General features: G+C 37.6%; 1 protein-coding gene across 1 annotated transcript in view; it reads right to left on the bottom strand.

The window, feature by feature from the left end:
* Nucleotides 1-25,986, bottom strand: part of INPP4B (inositol polyphosphate-4-phosphatase type II B) — a 917,092-nt gene that overhangs the window by 257,077 nt on the left and 634,029 nt on the right. Inside the window, 1 exon segment of the mRNA XM_078148459.1 lies at nt 16,939-17,011. Coding sequence (XP_078004585.1) covers nt 16,939-17,011 — 73 coding nt within the window.

The raw sequence follows: 25,986 nt of genomic DNA, 5'->3' as shown, positions 1-25,986 counted from the left end.
AACAACTTAGAATTCCCTCAATTGTACTATTTAACTTCTAGGCATGGTTTTGCTGACTTGGGAACTATGTTGCCTTTGAACCAAAGAGATGGTCAATATATTGTTTCCCTACAATCCAAGAAGTATTTATTAAGCATCAATGTTATATTCATGTCAATGTCCTAGGAGCTAGGGATATAGTAAAACAACAACAAAAAAGAGAAGTTTCTGCATATTAAGAGCTTGCATTCCACTAAGGGAATAAAACATGCATACATGAAAATTTGAAGGGAAGAAACAAAGTAGAAAGATCAAACAAGGCTTTGCTTCTTTGGAAAGAAGCTATGGATTCTAAAATGAGAAGATAAAGACGGAGAACTTCCCAACCATGTAAGAAAACCTATGCAGAGTCATAAAGGGTAAAGAGGATGAAGAGTTTAGAGAAAAGTACATCAGGTTGACTAGAATATAGAATGAAGGAGAATGAAGGAGAATGAAGGAGTAGGCTGGAGCCAGATTTTCAAGGATTCTAAATGCCAAGCTGAGGAGTCAGTATTTTATTTTGAGGGAACAGGGAAGCACTGAAGATTCTTGAGCATGAGAAAACCAGGTTTATTTTCAGAAGATTTTTAAAAATTAGTTTTTTTTTAAATTAGCAAGCATTTGTTTTCTTTTCTCCAATCTTAAAGAGAAAAGAAAAAGAGAAACAAAACCCTAATAGAAAATATGAATAGTCAAGCAAAACATCTTCCCATATTGGCCATGGGCACATTCAGTCTCTCACCTCTCTGTCAGAGGTGGTTAACGTTCTTCAACATGGTGATCATTTTATTAATCAGAGTTCTTAAGTCATTTAGAGTTGTTCATTTATACAACGTTGTTGTTAACAGTAGTGTTGTTCTAGGTGCAGCTAGGTGGCGCAGTGGATAGAGCACCGGCCCTGGATTCAGGAGGACCAGAGTTCAAATCCAGCCTCAGACACATAATACTTCCTAGTTGTGTGACTCTGGGCAAGTCACTTAACCCCAATTGCCTCACTAAAAAAAAAACAAAAAAAAACCCAGTAGTGTTGTTCTGGTTCTGCTCACTTTAATCTGCATCAATTCATACGAGTCTGCTTTTATGAACTGTCCCTTTGTCATTTCTTATAGCCCAATAGTATTCCATTACATTTGTATATCACATAATTTTTTTGGCTATTCCCCACCTGATGGGCACCTCTTTAATTTCCAGTTCTTTGCCACCACAAAAAGAGCTGCATAAATATTTTTTATGCATATATGATCTTTCTCTTTCTTTGATCTCTTTGGGTTATGGTCATAATAGTAACTATATAATATATATATATATATATATATATATATATATATATATATACACATACATATATATATAAATAAAAAGTAAAATAAACATATACTATATAATAACTATATAATACCCTAATAATGGGGCTAAAGACTATGCTCAGTTTATTTAGAAATTGCTTTCTAGAATGGCTCTATTAATTCATAGCTCCACCAAAACCGCAATTTTATGGGCTGTCTCTCATGCACTGAATGTTCTCTTTCCTTATCTATTGCTTCCCTGTCTTCCTTCAAGTCCTAGCTAAAATCCCACCTTCTACAGGAAGCCTTTTCTAATCCCTCTTAAGTCTACTACCTTCCTTCTGTTATTTTCTCTTTATCCTACATTTAGTTTGTTTGTATATAGTTCTTTTACATGATCTTCCCCTTACATTGTGAATTCCTTGATCTCACCATCTTTTGCTGTCTTTTGCCTTTCTTTGCATCCCCAATACTTACCCTAGTGACTGGCACATAATAGTTGCTTAATAAATGTTTATTAATTGACTAACTATATTAATGAACATGTTTCCTCCAGCCCCTCCAATATTTGTCATTTTCCTTCTTTGTCAACTTTGATAATCTGGATGGGTGTGAGGTAGAATCTCCAGAATATTATTTTGGCAACTATGTTTTAAACAATATTTGAAGATATGATGCCTATATGAGTCCCTCAATAAGTACGACATATAACATGCAATTTATCTCAACACGTGAAAGCAGCTACACTTTCACAGCAAATATACAACAATCCAATGACACTAAATAACACAACTAACAATTGCTCAAATATTACTGGTTCTGAAATGTATTTTAAGTAATAGTCTCATCTGCAGCGATAAGAAAGAAAAAGAGCCTCTAGGAAACATCTGTAACTCAAAAATAATTCCAGAAATTGGGAATAAACTAGTTGATCTATGAAGGCATTCAAGTGTTGATCCAACTTATAAAGGGAAAAAAAAACAAGGTATACCATGAATGAATGCCTATTTTAAAATAACACCTTTTTATTAAAGAAATTATATAACAGTTTTTTCACTTGCTTTCATAGGAGTTATTAGCCTTATTTTCCTTAGTGTTCAATCAGATGCTAAAGGCTTGATTCATTTCAATGTTTCCATTCATTTTATAGTGTTAGTATTTAAAAGACAGAATATTGTAATAATGATTAGTTTTAATTCAGTTTCATGCCCCAATGTATACTCTTCTTCTAGAAATTCCTTTATATATGCTTTGTATTTATTTACTTATATAAATATTTCAGCCAAGTCAAATGTAAGGCCCTTAAGGATAGCAACTGCTTTTCATCTGGTCTTTATAAGTCTGCTATGTAACACAATACTTTGCAAACAGTAGCTGTTTAGGAAATGCTCATTGGGCGGCATTGAATGGAATTTAATATTTAGCAATACTATTACATATTTTATCTATCCTACCTGCTGCCTTATATTTTTCAAAAATTGTGATCCTATTTCAAATCTATAGGATGAAAAATCTCTGGGCCTTCTTGGTCCTTTTGTAAAACTCTAATCATTTCACAGTATTTTTTTTTTGCATGTCTGGATGCTGTCATAAAATATACAGTCTGGTTTTCTTCTCCACCATTCCAATGAAAACCCTTTGACTTATTTGACTTTTTCATTCCCTGGCAATGTAGTATGTTCTAAATATAATTCTTTGTTGAATTAGCTTAAGCAGAAAATCAAGGGCAGTTTGATTAATGAGTTCCCAAAGCCTCTTTTGACCACCCAGAGCACATCATCTACATACACTGTGGGAACTCTACTGTTTAGAAAGTAAACATTTGGCAGAAAAAATCAAATAATTAGACAATTTGATCATCCCCTGCTCCCACCCATTATATATTTAAATACCCTATTCCCTCTTTATGGTGAAATGGCTTATGCTTAAGAAATTTCTCTCCTCAGTTAATGAAATTCAAAAATATGCCTCACAGTAAAGACCCAATCACTAGTCAACAACATTTACTGAGCACCTATTGGGTATAAAACACATAGCAAGTATGAAGAGGCAGATGAGGAGGAAAAAGAAAGAAGAGGAGAAGGAAAAAAATAGATCAACCCAGTCCCATTATGTATTTCTGTATCAGTGGCAACAGAATCCCATCATTCCAGACATAGTAGTGACTTCAAAGACTATTTAATCCAACTAATACCTGAAAATAAGAAACCCATTTACAGCAGTTCAGATAACTTGTCAATGAAGTTTTGTCTGAAGGCATATGATAAAGTGGAATATGTCACCATCTGAGGCAGCTTAATCTACTTTAGGATAGCTAAAATTTTTAGAAAGTTTTTCCTTATATAAGGCCCAACTCTGTTTTTTTTTTTCTGAAACTTCCCTATATTCTATACTCCTAATTATGTCGTGGGAGGCAAACAGAGCAAGTCTGATCGCCCTTCCATAGGATAGCAAGAACTTGAACCTCTCCAGGCTAAACCTCCCCACTTCCTTTAACCTGTCTTCCAATATGAACTCAAGACCCTTTATTATTACAGTTATCCTCCTCTAGATGTGCTCTAAATCAAAGCTTTTGGTAAAATTTGGCCACCAAAATAGGATATAATATCCCAGGGGTCATCTGATTCTGAAAGGGTACAACAGAATGATCGCCTTATGCCCAGAAGCAATTGTCTTAATTCTGTCCTAAGACTGACTCCCATACATTTTAGCCACAAATATGTTATTCAGATAAACTGCATAAATAAGCCAGTCCCATCCTATTTGTCAAATTGATCTTGTGAACCCAAATGCAAGAGTTGATATTTATGCCTATTAAACTTCATCTTATTCAATTAGGTTCAATGTTCTAGCCCGGAGGTGTCAAACATGCCACCCACAATATTCTCAAGTACAGCCTAAACCACATTAAAATATAATTGATAGATATTTAATAAAATAAATAAAGTACAATAAAACATAGATTAAATGTTACATTTTAAAACTAAGTCCATATGTGGGATTCTCATATACAGTTTACTGGCCCTGTACCTATTGGAATTTAACACTATTATTCCAACCTAAAAGGTCTTTTTTAAATCTGATTCAGTCTTCAAATAGCCATTCCAACACCTTTGTGTCATTTTTAGACAAAATGCAAGAATTTGTGCAGGATTTGTGTGATTTTCCCAGTGTGGATTGCTATCTGTTCATTATCTAGATGAATTCTAAGACACTGTGCAAGGCATAGAGGAGTTAAAAACTTGCTCAGATACATATACCTAGAAATTTCAGATGTGGAATTAGAACCCAGACTCTCAAACCTCCAGTCCCAACACTCTATCCATCTTGTCAGACCACCAAAATCTCTACAAGAATACTAGCTAGTGTGGATGGAGCCACTGAAGAGATGGATAGCATATTTAAAAATTTCTAACAATGGGCCACCTGCTGAAAGCTACTGCTGACATATTGAAATGCTTCTCACTAGCAACTGCAAGGAATCATCTGTGTAATTGTGTACTTGCATTTTGACTGTGCATTTTTAATTTGGGCAGAAACTGTCTTTTGTCTCTTTTTGTATCCACAGACCTTAGCACAGTGACTGGAACTCAGTGGATTTTTTTTAATGTTTATTGACTGACCAACTGATCACTTGAGTAAAAGTCCAAGAGGGAATTAATGAATACATTCTGTAAATGACTCAAGCATTCCAAGCAGTTTCTGCTGGTGCCAAGATTCTCTTCATATAGAACCAGTTTTGGTGACCATTGAACAATCCCAGCTCAGTTGTACTACATAATCCTGACCTGAATTTTGAAAACAAACAAAACAAAAACACTATAGGCTTAGCTCCTTTTGCTAAAATGATTTTTTTTAAAAAAAAATCAGTTTCTAACTCCCTCCCATGAGAAACTAGTCGTGAAAGTTTAAATTGCCCCCAATGGCCACTTAGACAGTTAAGTAAGGATGACAATGGTGAGGCAAAGATTTTGAGAAAATCCCCTAATGATCTAGCATCTAAGATGAACTTAAGGCTGAAAGGTAAATGGTAGATTTTCTGTGACCTACAATCCAGATCTGAAGAATAGGACTAAATTTTGCTCGTTCCTGTTCCATCACTTTGATACTCTAAAATGATACTTATATGATCCCCAACGCTGCTATTCTGAGACTGAATGAATAACTACTTCTGAGATGACCACAAGGAAACAATAGTGAATATCCTTTATTCCCAAAGTCCAAAAGACTTTGAAGCTGTGCAAGAAACTCAGAGGAAGATATACCACACTAAATTCTTCAGTCTCCCTGATTCCTTCTTCTTGTATACAAAAAGACTCTCCTTAGGGGTACCAATGGTTTTGACTGAATTTGATATTCATTATTTGCAAGGCACCACAAAAAGGAGGAAAATGAATGCTGTTCATTAGTAATTGGGGGAAGCCAGCAACAAATGGAATAGGCTTAAATGACCAACAATATGGGAATGGTTAAATATACTGTGACACATTAGTGGAATGGAATATAACAATTTTACTGTGCCCAACTACAAGAAATACAATGATAACTTGCAAAGACAATATCTGAAATGATGCAAAAAAAAAAGATGCTGGACCAAAAGAATGGAATACTTAGTGTAATAATCTGAGGAAAAGTGGGTAGAAAAGAACAGATAAAAACATCCTAATGGAGACGTAGAGGGGGTGACAACACTTCTGTGCTACTGTCTAGTTACTTAGCAAAGTCCTTAAGTTTCAGTCAAATCTAAGTTCCTCAAGGACAAGGAATATGTTTGTCTTTGCCTTTTTGTGTCTAGTGCCTAGGGGTGCCTGCTACGTAGTATGTACTTAGGAAGTGCTTGATGAACATATAGACAGGTTTTGAGTAGCAGGCCAGGATTCAAATACAGGTCTTCCCAGATGGAAATTCAGTGGTTCTAGATGACTAGCAAACAATTAATAGTCAGAGAACTGAATTAGAAAGAATGTTATCAAAATGAATTTTTAAAAAATTATTTGTTATATATAATGGCTTTCTAGAAAAGGAGAACAGGATGGCCATTAGGCAATGTGGCAATAAAATTTATTTTAAAAATAAAAAGAAGAAACATTGCGCAGTCACGGAAAAAGCTGAGATTCTGTATAGCATGAGTACTTTTGGACTTATAAATGAATATCAAACAAAACCAAGGAGAAAAGGAGAACCAACCTCAGTACTCTCCATCATGAAAACTTGGGAGGATTAGGATAATTGGTCAGTCAGTTATCCAATAAGCATGTATTAAGCACCTACTATGTGCTAGGCACTGTGCTAGGTGCTGGGCATGTGCACTAAGCCTAAGTTTGGCTTAGTCTCAGCAGGTTCAAAGGGTTTTTGTTTGTTTGGTTTTTTTTTTGTTTTTATTTTGTCCTTTAAAAAATGTAACAGGCACTTGTAAACCATAATGTATAACTAAAACGATTTTAAGAATTGATATTTAAAAAGACATAATATTGGAATAAAAAGGACTCAGTCACTGAGTCAGGAACCGAAGGAAGTGAGGTGAAGGCAATTAAAGCTCAGTAAAAGATTTCTGGCTCATCCTTTCATAGTGCAAACTACCAGGTGTTTTACACAAGACCAGCTGAGCTAAGACCTGGCGAAGACTAGCTATGGCCACAACAGCCATACAGCCCCAGGACCTGCTCCAAATTCCCACTGTGCAGGTTACCTCTTCTATACCACCTCTCTGTACAGCTAAGCTCACCTACCTTTCCTCTGTGGCCTCTGCCTTCACTAGAATCATAGTTTAAAGAACACAGAAAAATCTTAAGGAAGCAGAGTACAAAATGAAAACAATGTGTATTTGGCAGTGATGTGCTCAAGGACACGCTGCATGGAAAGAATGGAAAAATTACTTGTTCCATTTTTAGAGTATATCTGTTCAAATCATAGCCGCGTGTGTGGTTTAGGGTTACTTGCTACCTCTATTCTCTTCTCTGGACTACCTTTCCCTTCTCTGCTGAACTAAATGACCTCCAAGTCTTCTAGGATTCTCAATCTCATACAGTAGAAAGAACACTGGCTCTGGAATCAGAGGAAGTGGATTCAGACACTGCCTATATGACCTTCCCCACAAGTCACTTAATTTTTGGGGGGCCTCAGGGTCCTGATGTGTAAAATAAGGGGCCTGGAATAGTTGGGTTCTGTTTCAGTTCTAGAGGTATGACTGCAGGTTCTCAAATGCATGAATGTGACCAAATTGCTCAGGAAAACATCAGGGTTTCAGGGCTCTCACCTCAGCTCTGTGCTGTTCACTCTGTTACCCGGCACAAACAAAATTATAGATACAGAAGGTGAGGTCTAAAAGAAATAAAGATTTCCAGAGTAGTAACTCTGGCTAGTCAATGCAGTTTTGTTTTGTTGTGCATTGTTTTAGGAAAACACCTAGGACAGCTTCCAATTGATCAAGAAATATTTATTAAGTGCCTACTATGTGCCAGGCATAGAGCTAAGTGCTAGGGATACAAAAAAGACAAAAGACAGCTCCTGCACTCAAGGAACTTATAGTCTAATGAGTTTTAAAACTCAACCAAAACAAGTTTGCTTTAGCAGCTAAAAAGACATATATCATGCCAGCAGCTCAAAAGGCTTTAGAGATATCTTATTTCAAGCGGAAATGTTCTCAAATGTGCCCAGGAAAACGTGAGAGGGGGAAGCTTTTTGACATGTACTGAAGTTGATTGAGTAAATCAATAAAATCATCCCATTCCACTTTGAGTGATTTAATGCCCTGACAGGGTATTGATGTGAGAGAAGTCTCAGCCAACCAAACATAGACTTTTGAGCAAGTATGAAACATTCTTGGATGAACTTGAGGCACTTGACTCAGAGTAAGAGTGAAAGTTGGGGTAAGAGCTTCAGGCTTGTGCTATGTCAGAAGAAGAAAAAAAGATTATCTTGCCCTTCCATTCCAGAATATTAAAAAGCAGTGGGAAGGACTACCACAACAAAAGCTATAGGTTGTATGCTCCCTGAGGGTAGGGAGCATTCTTTGTCCCTTTCTTTGTATCTCTAGAACTACGTGCTTTTTGTCCAACACATAGTAAGTGCTTAAGAATGTTTCTTGAGTGACTAAAGATCACGGCTTCAGAGAAACTTCAGCCAACTCAGGTCAACCATAAATCACCAAGCAGCAACAGCTGGGCTCATCCAGACAGTTCCGCACGGCTCAGAGAGCCAAGATGTCTAGGGTTCAGGCAGTCTCCAAAAGTACAGGAACAACAGCTGAGAAAACTGAGAAAACAACTGTGGGAGAATAAAGAAAAAAATCCCTCCTCCCTTCCCCACCCTGAAAGAAGCCAGGTATAATGACAGCTCTTAGGACATTGTAACTAAAGCTGCAGGAGGAAGGTCCCAAACAAGAAATCAACTCTGTGGCTGTCTTCTATTTCTCCACCATTATTTGCTGTCCATCCTAAGAAATTCTTTCAAAATTTCAATAGTGGTAAACAAAGAAAAACTAAGATAAATCTCTTAGGGGATCCAACTAATATATGCAGAAAGAAGGGAATCTAAAATAAAGTGAGGGAAAGTATGTCCTCTTGCCATTATGAAAGTTGGGTGGAATCCATCTTATAGCAAAGACAATAATCTATATTGAAGGCCTTATTAAAGTCACTTTCATTCTCTTGGCTATAGCTTCCCCACCTGCAAATAAGTGCCTTTTCCAGCTTTTAATCCTATAATCCTATGAGCTAATAGCAAATAAAACTTCCCATAAATAAGAGTTGGAAAAAGGTGCTAATCTCAAAGCCAAGGAACTTGGGTTCAAGTTCTGGCCCTGATGCTAACTAAAAAACTCCCTATATACCTCTAGACAAGGCACTTAACCTCAGGACTCCAGGAAAGTCTCTAAACATCAAAGCTGTAGAGAAAGAGTCTTGACATGTATCAAGAGAGTGTCCTCACCTGGGGGCTTTCTAGACAAGTGAAACCAAAGCCCTGTCCCTATTCCTGTCAAGTAGAAAGGTGGAACGGGGACACATCGTTAACATTCTGTAAAGCAAAGAGGAAAAACAATGGGGCATCTGCTGTTAGGTAGCTAGAATGCCTCAGGATTCCATAATAACACGAAAACCTCTCAGACCAAGCCTGGATGCATGCAGAATCACATGTATCATGCTGTATTCAAAAGGGATTGTCAGTGCTCTATCTCAGTTGTTCCCTAATTTGAAACACTTATAAGAGGCACTGTGGATCGGCGGACATGGGGTCAGCCATGGAGTCAGGAATACTTCCGCCTGTGATACATACTGGCTGTATGACCAAAGCAAATCACTTCATTAATCCCTTGGTACTCCAGCTAAGACTCAGTGGAACCCATAACTTGTTGATCAGCATCAGTGAGGCAGTTTCCACACCAAGGGCTCCCTAGATTGAAGAAGTCACAGGTCCAGACTGAACATGGGGCAGAAGAATTGACCACTGGAATGAGGTAGTGATTTTCACATTACAATACTTAGCCCTAAGCTGAGCTGAGCTTATCAACCCTTTGACACAGAAGCCAGGATAGTCATCCATTGCAGCAGCACACTTCCATAAAGCATTTTCTGATGCCCTTTGCTGGAAGCAATCTCTCTTAACTCAGATCTCTAACCATGTTTTGCCTCCATTATTCTCTTTTATATTATGCTTTTTGAGCACATTCCATAACTCCCCTTTTAGACTTCCCCTTAAGGGCAGGATCTGTGTCTTATTCATTTTCAACTACACCATGTCTACCAGAGAGTAGGCACTTAATATATTTTGAAGTAAATCAAACTTTTTTTTAGGCATTGCAACAGAACAGCTGACTCCTGGAAGGTAACAGCAATTCTTCCACTTTGTCAGTAGAAATGAGGGATTGCTGTCTCTTTGTGGGCAAAGGTCACATGATCTCAGAGCTGGAAGGGACCTTGGACGTGATTTGGTCCAAACTGGTTCTGACCAGGGATGCATTTTACATTATCCTCAACAACTTGATCATCCACACAGTGTGGAGAAGCCAGTAGCTCTCAAAGCGGTTCATTTCACTTCTGGACTGCACTGAGCAATTAATAATTGTTATAATTTGCATTGAAGTGTAATTAATTCCAACCACCTTCATTTGAATACCACCCACTAGATATTACTTTTTCCCCTGCCTCTGACCCAATGACAAAAGAAGAAAAAAAAAACAATAACCCACAAATGGTAATATGTAAGACATATATAATCTGACTCAATGTAACATAATTTCCCTACATGTAATCTAAAAAAAGTCAGTGAAAAAAAATCAGAAGATGGAAAGAGGGAAGAAAAAAATAAAAGCTTAACTATATTCTCTCTCTCTCTCTCTCACTATATATACATATATACACATATATATATATATATATATATATATATATATATATATATATCCTCTTTCTCTACATATATACATTTACATTTATTTATTAATTTATCTTAATAATCTTATATATTATAAGCAAATCCCCCAAACAAGCCTAGGTTATCTCTTTTGTTTTAATTGCAAATTCATTTAAAATTGATGCCATGGGAACATTTTAGAAATGTGTGTAGCTTATGTAGACTTTTCAACCTTTTATTCTCTAGGGACTTTTCCTTTCCATCTAGGGCTGGGGAACCTGTGTCCTTGAGGCCACATGTGGCTCTCTAGGTCCTCAAGTGCAGCCCTTTGAATCCAAACTTCACAGAACAAATCTTTTATTGATTTATATATGTATATTTATATGTATATGTGTATATATACATACATACACACACATACATACATATATACATATATAAATATATATATGTGTGTGTGTGTGTGTGTATATATATATATATGATTTAACAATTTTAGAGCTGTTAGAACTCATCTGGTCAGACTCTCTCATTTTATGAATGAGGAAACTGAAGCCCAGGATATTGAAGTGACTTGCCTAAGAGCCTATGGCTAATTATTATTGGAAATGGGGTACAACCTAACCCCTCTTACTCTTAGCCCAATGCTATCCTCATTATACCATGCTGATGTTGCTTACATTTTATTTAAAGATAAGGGAGTAAGGTAAGAAGGTTAATGAATATCTGTCATTGTCAATTGCACTCATCAACATCCCAAAATGGTGACCTATCAAAGAAAGATTACATAGCACACTCTCTTGGGCTAGGCCCATCACATTTTTATTTGAAGGTTAATTACTCTGCTTTCTCTTTGGTAGGTTACTATTACAGTAAGACAGAAAGCTTTGTCCTATTGTGTTAGGATGGGAACCTAGTCCTTTAATTATGACCTTTGATGAAAAAGGCCTGTCATGCTGGTGTCACATTTATATTGTATTTTAACATGACAGCCAGAAACCAAAGATTCACAAGGGTCAAATGTAATTAAAAGTATTTCTAAATTGATTCCCTAATTGATGTGCTCCATGATAATAACTCTTTTTGAACATTCAGGTCATAGTTTTTAATTCATTATAAACATCCAGCTTTATTATAAATATTAAAAGCAAAATAACATTAAGAAACTTTTTTTTAAAAAATCTGGTATTCCATCTAATTAAAATGCTCATCTCACCAGAACGTTCTCTCATCAATTATATAATAATAATTGATATTCATAATGACCATAAAATATCTCAAAGTGACCCCTGAACCATCAGAGAAGGATAAATTCAGGTCAAAACAGCTAAAGGGTTGTATATTTGAGTCTATAGTGTTGAAGAGCTATGATCTCTTTTGTTTCTCCTTTATTCAGAATATTGGATAAGCAATAACACAATCTTTCCCAAACATGTCAGATTAAAGAAAAGTATTTTCTGTACTCCAGTCTCCCTGAACGTTTCCCACTAGGAACTATGGATTCAAAATTGTTTCCATGTTGCACAGTCTTTACTAAACAAATAGAAAGGTGAACAGCTATTATTTTCTCAATGTATTCTCTAAAATTGTAGGGTGCTTTTTCTGATAAAATAAAAGCCAACTGCGAATAATCACCTTCAACAAAAGCTAAGTTGGTTTTGTTCTTTTTTTTTTCTCCCTGGAATTTGCACTCTTCTCCTTCTGACCCACTTCCTTCTCTCCTCTCCTTCTCTTTTCCTGCTCCCCAATTTGAATGGGAACAGGCTATGGAAAAGTGAGGGCTGCAGTAGGAAATTAAGATTCTTGTGTTAGAAGAGTTAAGTGAGTTTCCTGGAGTATAAACGAAATCTCTGGAGATATAAATAGAATCATGATGAGCAGCTCTGAGATATGGCATTCTTTCCCACTCAAGGAGTACTTCATAACTCTCTTGAGGCTGGTGAGTTTCACATAATATATTAATATCCAGACTGGGGAAGAATGTCAATAGCCCCCTTTGCCTGCTGACTTAAAAGAAATTACACGGAGAGTGCATGATAAATTCTCTAGGTTATACACGGGACAAAATCATATGCAGTCAGTATACAAACAATGCATATTTATATCATAGGCAGACACATTTTTTAAAAATGCAATGCCGAAATTTTGAATACAGCTTCTATGCTTGTACACTTTACGATATGAGATTTTCCCTATCTTTATGAGTCATGAGGATGGATAAGATTTCATAAGGATACCATGAAATTCTATAGTCTATCATTCAATGGTCTTTTTGCCCTATTCTTTAATACTTCAAGGATCATTGGTTTTACAGGGTGGACATTCCCTCTGCTACAGCAAATCACAGTCTAACCTTGACAGTAGACTGTCTTTGAGAATTGCTGTAGATAAAACAAACAAACAAAAAAAACCTCCATACCCTATCACCTGAACCAACCACCCACTTAAAAGACTGGTTCTCAGACAACAGATATACAGTTTAGTCACTGAACTGACACCTAGAGCTCTTATGGCACAGTGGGACCTGCTATTGCTTATGACCCATTAAGAACCCAGGATCACCTCTGTTGTCCCTTAAGGTTAAAAAAAAAAAAAGGAGGGGTTGCTTTCCTGTAGGTTTTATATTACATTTTATAATAGAGTAAACACTGTAACAATGATACCTTATGTGAAGTTCAGTAAGTATTGGCTTATTTTACTCTCACCATAATACTATGAGGTATACAAGGCAGATTCTACTTTTTCTCATCTGAAAGATGAAAAAGTCAGAATGACTTCCTCAAGTGTTTATAGCTAGTAAATGGTGGAATCACATGAGTACAGAGGCCTTCTTACTTTTAGACCCCATCTACCACATCAGAAAAGAGTCTTAACTTCTCTATGTACACATAAGTCCTCTGACTCATAATATGAGCTTGTATTGGTCTGATCAGCTACAGTTTGTACCTTAACCCTGACATAGAGATGTCATTTTCGTCCTCATCGAATATGAGGGACAACAACCAAAGGACATATATGCCACGTATCCTGTATTGGAAAATGGACAGAGAAGTAGGTTGGGGACTGGCAGGGGCTAAACAAAGCTCTCTGGAGGCTTCTTCCCTCAGGCGTATGTGCTAAAATGATCATCGATGCCATTCAGAGGGAAGAGCTATGTTTTCCCCTCAGTCTTCTCTTCTAGGTATAGGTTAGGTACTTTTTGAATTGATTACTGCTTCAGTATATTAATACACATCCTAGGAATGTGGAAGAGTTAGCATAGGTTTCAGGGAATCCAAACATGTTATCTAAATGGCTTAGGCACTGTGGGATCAATTTGCCTTTTCTATTTTTTTCCTCTTCCCCTTTACACTCATTCCATTTCTCTTCATAAATAAAGCAGAGGTGGTTCTTAAGCCAGGATAGATCCCTAGCCATAGACAGGGATCTATGAATAGGTTTCTGGGATTCTATGAGATTAGATGGAAAAAAAATACAACCTTATTTTTCCTTTGCTATCCTGTGTATTTTATTTTATGCATTTAAATATATTATTCTGAGGAGAGATCCATAGGTTTTACCAGACTGTTAAAAGAGACCTTGACACAAAAAAGTTAAAAACTCTTAGCTTAAAGAATATTTTTTCTTTATTTTAATATACCTAAAAAAATTATCATTTAAAAAATTCTTCTATTTATAACTCCACTAAAGTCTCACTAAATGCCTTAGGGCAATATAGAGGTGACTACAGCACCAGCTTTGGCATGTCCAACCTGGCCAGAAAGATTTGACTGTGGGCCTGGAAATGGACAATGGCTGTCATCCTAGAACAAGGTTACTCAGGTATGGAGAACCTTGAAACCAGTAGATTAACCTTTGCTATAGCTTCTCATAAAGCAAAGAAACATGAGACCACCATCTTCTCCAACAATGACAGTGGCAGGATGGAAATGGGGGAAAGAGTACCAAGAAACAAAGAGTTTCTAGACTATCGATAAATATTGATTGAACCCTCAGGCTCCCTAATATAAGAACTTTGTCCAACAACCAGCGAGTTGACATAATACTGGAAGCACTGAGATACATCAATATTGACATTCACCTTACAAATGAAACTAAACAGCATGAATAGATTGTAGCTACATGGTGGTCTAACTTAGAGAGGCAAATAGAGGAGGAGGCCTATACCAGGGAATATAATTGACAGAGGCTGGCTTTGAAGTCAGGAAGACCCAAGTTCTAATCCTTCCTTAGACACTAAGCTAGGGCTCTGCTTCTTAATCTATAAAAAAGGTAATAATAGTAGCTTCTTCACAGTGTTTTTGTGAGTACAAAATGATGTAATATATGCAAAGTGCTTTGTAACGTTTAAAGCATGTAAAATGCTAGCTATTGTTATTATAGTAGGTATTTAGGGACAACTAAGTGGCATAGTGGATAGAGCCCTGAGCTTGGCATCTGGAGGACTCCTTTTCATGAGTTCAAATACAGCCTCAGACACTTAATAGCTGTGTGACCCTGGGCAAGCCATTTAATCCTGTTTGTCTCAGTTTCCTCATCTGTAAAATGAGGAGAAGGAAATGGCAAACCACTCTAGTATCTTTGCCAAGAAAATCCCAAATGAGGGATGAAGAGTGAGACGTGACTGAAAATGACTGAACAACAACAAAAGGTATTTGAGAAATGCTCATTGAAGTAATGGATGAATGAGTACCCAAAGGCAATAAGAAATCACATTGCATGGGATATGTTACTGGTTATCTCATAGGCAAAAAATACCATCATGAATGAATGAAAAACATTTACCAAGTTATTATGTCCCTGTATAACCTACATCAGATTGCTTACCACCTCAGGAAGGGGGGATGGAAGGGAAAGGTAGAATTTGGAACTCAAAACTTTAATTAAAAAAAAAACGTTAAAAAAAATCTTCACGCGTGCCTGGGGAAATATAAAATATTATGTAATTAAAAATAAAGTTACGTCCCAATCACTGTGCTAAGGACTATGGCTACAAATAAAAATGAAAATTAAGCCATTTCTTGCTCTCAAGGAGGTCACAATCTAATTGAAGGAGACAACACATACCACTGGGTTCAGCTGCTGGGCAGATAGAAAGTCTTAATGATTCAGTGGTAGAGAGGATGGGAGGCCTAGGAATCCCTCCATTATGTGAATCAGTGTTCATTTAGAAGACAGTGCCAAGGGGATCAAGGTCTGAGAAACCTGGCAAACAGTAAGACCTAGAGGACCTTAGGAAGCAAGTAGCAGGGCAGATGGTAATACATGGGGTTCCTCCATGTCAGCACAAAAAATAGAGCCAGCAACTCCCATCTCATTCAAGTCCTCTGAGCAGTCAAGCAACATAGGCAAAATGAGGAGGCAAGAAGACAGGTAGGTCTTCCTATAACTTGGATGTTCCAGATGGATTTGAGAACAGATGAATGGTGGAGGGGAGGTGATGGAGATGAGGGAGACTGCAACGGTCTTAGGCATCTAAATATGTTGATGAGAGCAAAAGATTGGAAAATTCTGGAACAACTCAACAAAATCCTTCAACAAACCACCAGTGAATGACATTCTATGCCATTGGATGGAGTGCCCAGATTGGTGAGATCAAAGATTCATTCGAGCTGAGGTATCTTCATTTGTTTTGGGAAATATGTCTTCATTTGTTTCTCATCTCAGTTATCCCAAAAATGAATCATGAACATACCATAGAATTGTAGTTTATATTTGTTAATATGATACATTCCAAAGTGTTTTATATAAACTTAGTATCAACAAGTTTATTTTCTCAAAATGTCATTTAAAAATTAGTAGATGGGGCAAGTACATGAATTGTCCAATATCCATTCAATATCTCATTGTTTTAAAATTGGGGGGAGAGGAGCATTCTTAAGTTGTAGATTTCAAATATTACTTACTTCTCTGAAACTATTTGTTCTATTTCCAAGGGTACTAGTGTGAAATTAAGCAAATTTTTAAAAGACTGTATTTTTTTTTGAAAACACAAATCTAAATAAAAAACACAAAGGAACCCACTTGTAATTCAATTAAATTCATCAGGTGTTTATTAAGCACCTACTATGTAACAGGGACTGTACCAGGCACTGGGGATACAAAACCAGAAAACAAAACAGTCCCTGCCTTCAAAGGGTTGCACTCTGTTGTGGAAAAATAGCATGCGCACAAATAAGTAAATACAAATTATACTCAAGATCCCCACAAAGAAATATCAGGGTGAGAGTGGGAGGGAGGGGAACGTTCCAATCTGGGTCTCCAAAACTGTGGCACGTACCTGCATTTAAGAAAAGCAAGCTGTCCTTGTCTTTTATACCTTCTGGGGCAATGCACTCACACGCCAACGCACACTGGAAAAGAAAAGAGAATTGGTGCTTTGAAAACAAGCAGACAAATACTGAGACTAGAAGACAGTTTATGTTGTCTGGGGATGCTTTGGCTCAAACCCTCCTGACAACTTTTCTTTCCAGCCCTACCCATTTTGTTCAGCTCATTTGGTTTTAATTATTGATTTACATTTCTTCCATGCAACAGAGTTGCATTATTTAATCACAGGCTACATCCTCTCCCTAGCCAAAGAATGTTTACAAAAGATAGCAAAAAGTGAATTATTGTCCCAAACATGCGAGAGATGCACATTCCTAACTGTGTTAAGGCAGGCTAGAAAATCATTTGTGACAAGCTGAATGGTTTCAAAGAGATTTCTTTCAGCCAGGCTGATTTCAGACCAACATCAGACAGTTCTCCTTGATTTACAGCAAATGCAACTTTAAACAGTAGGTGGCAATACTTGATTACCAAGGGCAAAAGGAGCTAAGCCAATAACATGTCGCTGACAAAATGACCTAAGTTACCTGCTCTGAGAGAAAGGACACCATTAATATATGAGATCATCTCTGCAATGATATGTTCCTGTCATTATTGATAAATGGGCTGTGCTCACTTGCCTTATCTTACCTGGGTGTATGCAGAGAATAGAAGGGGGTGGGAAATTGAACTGCAGAATGAGGGACATTTCCTCTATTCCTGGTAAATGAGTTACAAGTGTGAGCCTCTCTTTGATCCATTCTAGGCACAGTGCCCCTAGACATGGGAAGCTTGCCACATCCAGATGAAGGAAAACTTTCTTGGCCCCAAGACAGTGAGAAGACACCTTTGTTATTTCCACAGGCAGGCAGGCAGCCACCAGTATTTGTTTGATCAGATGAACTATCTTTTGCCTCCAGTCAGAAAATAAGAAAGCTCACTTAACAAATATGCCAAACAGAAAGAGACAAAGTGAAACCTAATTGAGAAAGAACTTCCCAGCTGGAAAATTACTTCAGTGGAAAATCTCAAGGGAAATGACTCTCCAAAGTTCCTGCAGCCTCAATTCTCAAATGGGCGTTTTCCTGTTTCAGTGAACAACTACCATTTATTAAAAACTGACTATTGTGTGCCAGACATTGTGCTAAACACTGAGGATACAAACAAAGGCAAAAGACAGTCCCTACCCTTAAGGAACTCACAGTCTAATAGAGAAGACAACATGTAAACAGCTATATACAAAGAAGCTAAATCGAGAATTGGTAGTAATCTCAGAGGGAAATACCATTGGAGAATTTAAGAATATCTCAAAAGACCAAGCAGCATCCATTGATGCAGTGCATGTTTTTAGGGGGCAGCTAGGTGGCACAGTGGATAGAGCCCTTGGCTTGGAGTCAGAAAGGCTCCAAATCATTCATTTATCATTTATCTGTAAAGTGAGCTAGAGAATGAAATGCCAAACTACTCCAGTATCTTCATGAAGAAAACCCCAAATGGGGTCATGAAAAGTTGGACACGACTAAAACTACTGAATAACAACTTTTTTTTTTTAAATACACAAGGCAAAGAAAATATGAGGTTGGTTGAAAATTTGTATTTTATTGCAAAATAATAATAGATTTTTGCATCAGTCGACATGTCTGGTCCTTGTAGTGTCTTAAGAAATACTGGGAAACACTTCTTGCAGAAGATTGGATTTTCTTTGAGATCTAAAGGAAGACAAGGAAGTTAGGAGGCAGATATAAGAGAGGGAATTCCAGGCATGAAGGACAGCTAGTGAAAATGCCTACAGTCAGGAGATAAAGAAGGCCAGTGTAAAAGGATCACAGAGTATGGGAGTCTGAATGTTGATGGAAGCATACTATTTGCTCTCCTTTTCCTTTGTTGTTTTGTTTTATTGCTTCCTTCTCATGGTTCCTCCCATCAGTTCTAATTGTTTTTTACATCATGACTAATGGGAAAATATGCTTAATATGAATGTGTAAGTAGAGCCCATGTCAGATTGCATGCCATCTTGGTGGGGGTGAGGAGAGGGAGGGAGAGAAAATTTAAAACTTAAAATTTTATGGAAGTAAATGTTGCAAACTAAAAATCAATTAATTATTTATTATTTAGAAATGCCTATAGTCAGGAGATGAAGAAGGCAAGTGTAAAAGGATCACAAAGTATGGGGCTGGGGAGAGTAGAGGTGTAAGGTGTTAAGAAGAGTAGAAAGGTGGGAAGAAGCCAAGTTATGAAGTGCAAACAGAGGATTTTATATTTGATCCTGGAAGTAATAGGCAGCCACTGGAGTTTATTGAATAGGCAACTGGGGATTGGCCCAAGGGGGCAGAATTTAAAGAAGCCCAATTTAGAAGGTGCTGACAACATTTTCAATCTTTCAGCAATGTAGAAATGGCAGAACTTACCACCTACTAAGTAAAAATATTAGGTATAAAAGGAAATACAGATGGAATAAAATAGGAGCCCTACCCTTCTCACCTCATTCTGCCGGCCCTAGGTGTGCTTTGTATAATTGGCTCTGGGTACATGCACACAACACATCACAAGTGAGGAACGACAAAGTAAAAGCAGCATTAAAACATGTCATCTATGAAGGATCAAGGGGCAGCTTTTATACTCCCAGCCAACAAGTTATTAATGTGGGCTTTGATGTGTCCCACTCTGGGCACAGGAAAAAAAGTGAGGCTGATCGCAAGGCAAGAATGAATGATAATGGAAAGAAAGCTTGGATACAGCCTCTGGCACATAGTAGGTACTTAATGAACACTTGCTGATTGATTTCTTGACTAACGTCAAAAAGATATGAAGAAGGCACCTGGGGAATCGGGCAAATCCCCTGTACCGAGTGTATGGCAAGACATGGACAAGGCTTGAATGGGTTTATGATTTGCTTTTCTAGAGGGAAAATTCATTTTAATGAGGTAACATCTTTCTGAGTATTAGTACATCCTTATGTCAACCTTCCACACTAGCTTGTCATTTTCTTGCTGTCTTCAACATAGCACTTTCTATTCTCTCTGCCTGAAATGATAGCATGCCTGAAAGCTTCCTTTCGGGTCAGTCTATCCTTACCAGAATGTTATAATCTTCAGCAAAGGGTTATAACAGTCAAATCACTCACTCCTGAAGGACAAGTTTTCATTTTTTTTTTATCACATTAGTAAAAAGACAAGGCTGGCAATTATCTTTCCAAAAAAATATTGAAAGTTAAATATTTAAGATGTTAATGTGACACTGATCTATAGTGTGTAATATTAGTCTCTTAAATCTTCTTAAATATTGCATTATGTGCCCATGTTCCCATGCTTCATGTACACAAGCCAACTACAGATTTCATTTTTGTTGAGAGCACCTCCAATTATTTTTTTCATCAGAAACACTGATTCTCTCTTCTAAACTCAGGCTTTCTTTTACATCACAAGCCACTTCCCCTAGGAAGCATTTCAGAAGTGAACCCACCTAACTATTTACTCTATAAGTGAACATCCCTCAGAATCAATCACATTTTTTGCATATGGTAAATAATAGACATTTCTTGGTTGAATAAATATTTCTCAGGTATTTTGGCTTTTACATTTGTTTTTGAGAATTGTCTTATGTGTACATTTTCTTTCTCCCTATGTGGATTGCAAGTCTGAATGAGGAAACTCTATTTCCCATTTCCTTTGTTTTGATGCTCCTCACCTAGGACGGCACTCTGCAAATAGCAGGTCTTCAGCAAATGTCCGTTAATATGATTGCTACCCACCACTCTGCTATTATTTACACAGCTGTGCATATGTTCTCAGACATATCTATCTAGGCCTCGCTGCATCATAGCCAGAGAGAATTTGCGGAGGGATTCATCTCCATGTTTACTCCACACCGAGTTTCCATAGTTATAATTCACCTCCCCGAGGTTAAGCCCTGGTGTCCCATCCCCTGGCACTTCAACATGGATCTTCCTTTGTTGGAAAATCTGTGCTTTCTAAGAGGAGTTATCTGACATAACACACAAGGAAAGGGAGCATTGACTTTCAAGTCAGAGGACCTGGGTCCAAATCTCACCTGTGATGCTTCCTACCCATGTAACTCTGCCAAGCCACCTTAACAGCCTGGGCCTCAGTTTCCTCATCTACAAAATGTGTGGGTTGGGCTAGGTGACCTCTGAGGTTTCTGCTGGTTTTAGATTCATGGTTGTATGTGCTGGAGCCAGCAGGGCTGGTGTTCGTCAAAACTAGTCATTTTTTTTTTTGCATCAGGGAGTAGTATAAAGTGCACCTTCATATATCACTGTGGGTAATGGTGGTAGATGGGAGAATAGCTCTCTGGGGATGAGGTGTAGAGCAGAGGAAGCAGTCTACATGGTAGCTGTTTTTTTTTCTTCTACTAATTGCTCTAGCCCTTGAGGTTCAGAGTACAGTTTTTTCCCATTCTGCTAGGTTAAATTCAAGTATTCCATTGCCCTACAATAAACATGCATTAAGTACCTACTATGTGTCAGATACTGGGTTAAGCACTAGGGATACAAATAAGATAAAGAAGGACGGTCCTTGCCCTCAAGGAGCTTACAATCCAACAGGAAAGACAATACATAAAAGGAAGTTGAATAGGGGAGCAGTGGGAGGGCTGCCAGAGATACCAGGTTCAGGGAAACAATGGAGATGATGGTGGAGTCTAAATCAAGCACAGCCTTGGGTGGCAAATGTATAGTTGACTGCAATTTGAGCCCTCTAGAAAGTAAGGCTATATGGAGGCTGAATTGATGCACTCAGGCAATTATCATAAAGAATGAGTGGGCAGAGATGAGCAATTATCTCTACCAGTGAAAGGAGGAACCAAACTAATGATAATGATGATCATAATAATATTAATAATAACAAAAGCAAACAATTGTAGAGCAGTTTAATGTTTACTATGTATAGCTGATCTCATTTGATCCTCACAATAGCTTTGTGAGGTAGGTGCTATTATTATCTCTATTTCACAGATGAGGAAACTGAGGCTAAGAGAGGTTAAATGATTTGCCAAGGAGGAGGGGGCCATACACCTAAGTGAGTGCTTGAGGCAAAATTTGAACTCAGGTCTTCCTGACTCCAAGACTAGCACTCTACTGCACTACTTAGCTGCCTTCTAAGATGAGGTCATGCATTCAGATAAACTTGGGAGGATGATGTCACAGTAGAATGTTCTGACTGTCGGGTGGATTTGGTTATAATGCATCAGTTATTTTATTGAAAAATTACCTTGGCAGGTATGCCTACATATTACTAGATCACATACTGAGGACAGGCACTGCGGCTTACTCCTCTTTCCCAAAAAGAGCCAAGTTGGTCTTAGTAAGGCAGCCCCCTATGAAGTAGGTCTGGCTTCACATTGTGGGTAGGTCCAGTTGGAAGTGCCTAGCGACTGAAGTTCATAAAGGTGTCTAAGGAATCATGTTGAAAATTATGTCTATAGACTTAGCTCTTCTCAGTAATGAAAGGATCTAAGACAGTTCCAAAAGACTCATGATGGAAAATGCTATCCACATCCAAAGAAAGAACTTTAGAGTCTGAATGCAAATGAAAGCATACTATTTGCTCTCCTTTTCTTTTGTTTCTTTTTTCTCATGGTTCCTCCCATTAGTTCTAATTCTTCTTTATGTTATGACTAATGTGAAAATATGTTTAATATGAATGTATAAGTAGAGCCTATATCAGATTGTACACTGTCATGGGGAGGAGGGAGGAGAGGATGGGGTAAAAATTCAAAACTCAAAGTCTTAGGGAAGTAAATGTCGAAACTTAATAATTAATTAATTAATTATTTTTTAAAAAAGCCACTTTTAGGCCATGGTAATTAGTTACATTTCACATACGTTGAGTAAGGAAGAAAACTAGGGAAGCACAGAGACAAGTCAGAATGGGAGATCAATGTCCCAAGTAGTTGATGAAGAGTAAATTGGTGGGTAGGCAGCAAAATAAGCCATTATCAGATTAGCTAGGTGTGATTTAGCAAGGGCTGTGAAGTTCTGTGAAGTTCTGTGAGGAAGGGCAAGATAAGACAAATAAGAGTCTCAAGGCAGAGCTATTTAAGGAAAAAGTGAATATACTAGCAGTTTTTTTTAAGCTGAAATAAACATCGACTTTCCATTCTCCTTTAAGCCAGTAACCTAGTTAGCCTGAGGTTCCAATCATGGCTGAGTTGTAAATAAATAAATAACATTAATACTATTTTTGTATTTAAACAGCATTTTCCCCCTTACAAAACACTTGCATATATATCATGCCATTTAACATTTACAGCTTCCATAGAGGATAGAGGGCTAGTTGGGGAGGAAAGAAGACATAGTTTCAAGTTCTTCCATTGGCACATACTAGCTATATATCCATGTTTAAATCACATAACAATACCCCAGGCAACACACTAAAATTGTAAGTTAGAGATGAGTTGTCAGTTCTTATTGGTGGAAACATTATGTGAAGGATTTCTCAGAATGTGTAGACATTTGTTTGCATTTATGCTGATACACTGACACTGAGGCTAGCTCATCATAGGGGTTTCATACCTGTTTACTGATTGATTGAAGAAGAGGAGAGAGAATTTAATGAAGTTCCTTCCATCTATTTGACGTATCCTAATTGCAGGAAGTAAGGGGCAGGCAACAGAAGGGGGCATATAAGGATATCCCCCTTTCAGATTTGGAGGAACTGAAGTTAGAGGCTATAAAGTACAGTTTATAGAGATTTAGGAGTTGTAAGATTTTCTGCCATTCAGACTTTGATTGGTCAGTTTACATATGAAAGGAACTGGGCTTTTTCCTTACAACAAACAGGAAAGCAGATCAAAAAATACTGTTACCATTGCCTTCCCCACAGTCTTTCTCTGGTCCTTCACTTATCAAAGTCTATGACAGTAGAACTCAAGCTCTGGAAGGCTCTACCTTGAGACTTTTCCAGGATAGGCCTGGATACAGACTGTGACTCAAGGATCAGCCTCGCTATCATGGAATAAGCTCAGCTGTCAGAAAATAGGATTCAGGATGATCAATTATGTGGGCCCCATCAACTCAAAATGACCTGGCCTGGGTCATAGAAGGGTTCAGGCATTATTGAAGGGAGCATAAAATCCTTGAAATACTGATGTGCACAATTTCTTTGATAGCAATGGAAAGGTATCATCATAGGGAAAAAAGAAGTTGAAGGAAGATATGATTTTTCTGAAGTCGCCCAAATGGTCTCTTAAATTTCATTAATCTTTTTTTTTTTAAATGGCTCAGACTCCATCTCTGTGGGAAATCCAAGAAAAATGGAGAGGCCAAGCAGGGAAGGGAATGTAATTATCAGTGCAGTGAGCAAATGAGCCTTTAAATATAGGGTTCGTAACCTTTTTTTTGGGGGGGGGGTATCATGGAACCCTTTAGCATGGCTTCCTTGTGGTGAAGTCAAGCTCCCCTTCTCAGAATAATGTTTTTAAATACATAGAATAAAGGAAACAAATTATGTTGAAATATAGTAGTCAAAATAAAAAAAAAACCACAATAACTATGTATTCATGGACCCCAGGTTAAGAACTCTTGCTTCGAAGCTGGACTGTTTTTGCTGCTGCAACCATTACAGATGAGAACATAGCTTCTGTCTGACAAAGAGATGGGACTTCTCCCAGGTCACTGCCCCCTGCCTTAAGACACGATGATATACAGCTATCACCTCTACTTGTCCTCTTCAAATATGGCAAAGATGATAAAGGGGTGGGGGGGGTACTTAAGAACTAGGCTCTTTCCTAGGCACCCCAAGCCACAGGCTCCCTCTGACAAAGCTCTTCTACTGATCTGCCAAAGACAGCTAAAGCACCCCTGATCCAGAGTGAGAGAGGGTGAAGGATTTGCACTCACAACTTGGGTCATGATGCTTACTTGAGCCTATTTTTGTCTAGGTTTTCCCATATGCCTCTGCCTCAAATGGCTGCTTTAGCTACACAGTAGCCTTCTTCCTCCAAAAATTGTATGAAGTATTTCAAACATTGTTTAATTTGGTTTTCTGTCTTTGCTCTTCTCTTAGTCCTGTACTTCTTTTTTGAAAAAATGTATATGTGAAAATAGCTTCCTCCAAGGCATAATTAGGGATTTTAATTTCACTTGCTTTGAGAGAAAGCAAGTAGCACCAAACTATCTTTACCATATAATACATCCATTTTAAGGCGGGTGTTTTAATTCCCCACTTTTCTTTTTTTTTTTTAATTTTATTAATTTATTTTGATTTGTCAACAAATCACTTCCATATGCTTTTGAGTTTAAAATTTTTCTCCCCCTTCCTCCCCACCACCCTCCCCAAGATGGTACACAATCTGATATAGGCTATACATTTACATTACTATTAAACATATTTTCACATTAGTGAAGTTATAAGTAAAAATTAAAACCAATAGCAGGAACCGTTAGAAAGAGGAAACAAAACTCAACAGAAGATAAAAAAAAATGATAACGATTCAACTTCCATAGTTCTTTCTTTGGATGTGGACAGCATTTTCTATCACGAGACCTCTGGGGATGTCTTAGATCCTCGTATTGCTGAGAAGGGTTAAGTTTATCAATAAGTTTAACAGCACTATGTGGCTGTTACTGTGTACAAAGTTCTCTTGGTTCTGCTCACTTCACTCAGCATCAGACCATACAAGTCTTTCCAGGTTTTTCTGAAGTCAGCCTGTTCATCATTTCTTATAGCACAATAGTATTCCATTACATTCATATACCACAACTTGCTCAGCCATTCCCCAATTAATGGGCATCCTCTCAATTTCCAATTCTTTGCCACCGCAAAAAGAGCTGCTATGAATATTTTTGTACATGTGGGTCCTCTGCCCATTTGTATGGGATATAGCCCTAGAAATGCTATTGCTGGGTCAAAGGGTATGCACACTTTTATAGCCCTTTGGTCATAGTTCCAAATTGTTCTCCAAAACGGCTGGATCATTTCACAACTCCACCAACAATGCATTAGTGTTCCAATTTTCCCACATCTCCAGCATTTATCATTTTCCTGTTTTGTCATGTTGG

The sequence above is a fragment of the Phascolarctos cinereus genome, unplaced genomic scaffold (genome assembly GCF_003287225.1).
Source record: "Phascolarctos cinereus isolate Bilbo 61053 unplaced genomic scaffold, phaCin_HiC Scaffold_9;HRSCAF=440, whole genome shotgun sequence".
In the NCBI taxonomy this organism is placed as follows: domain Eukaryota; kingdom Metazoa; phylum Chordata; class Mammalia; order Diprotodontia; family Phascolarctidae; genus Phascolarctos; species Phascolarctos cinereus.
This window is presented reverse-complemented; position numbering and strand designations above follow the sequence as displayed.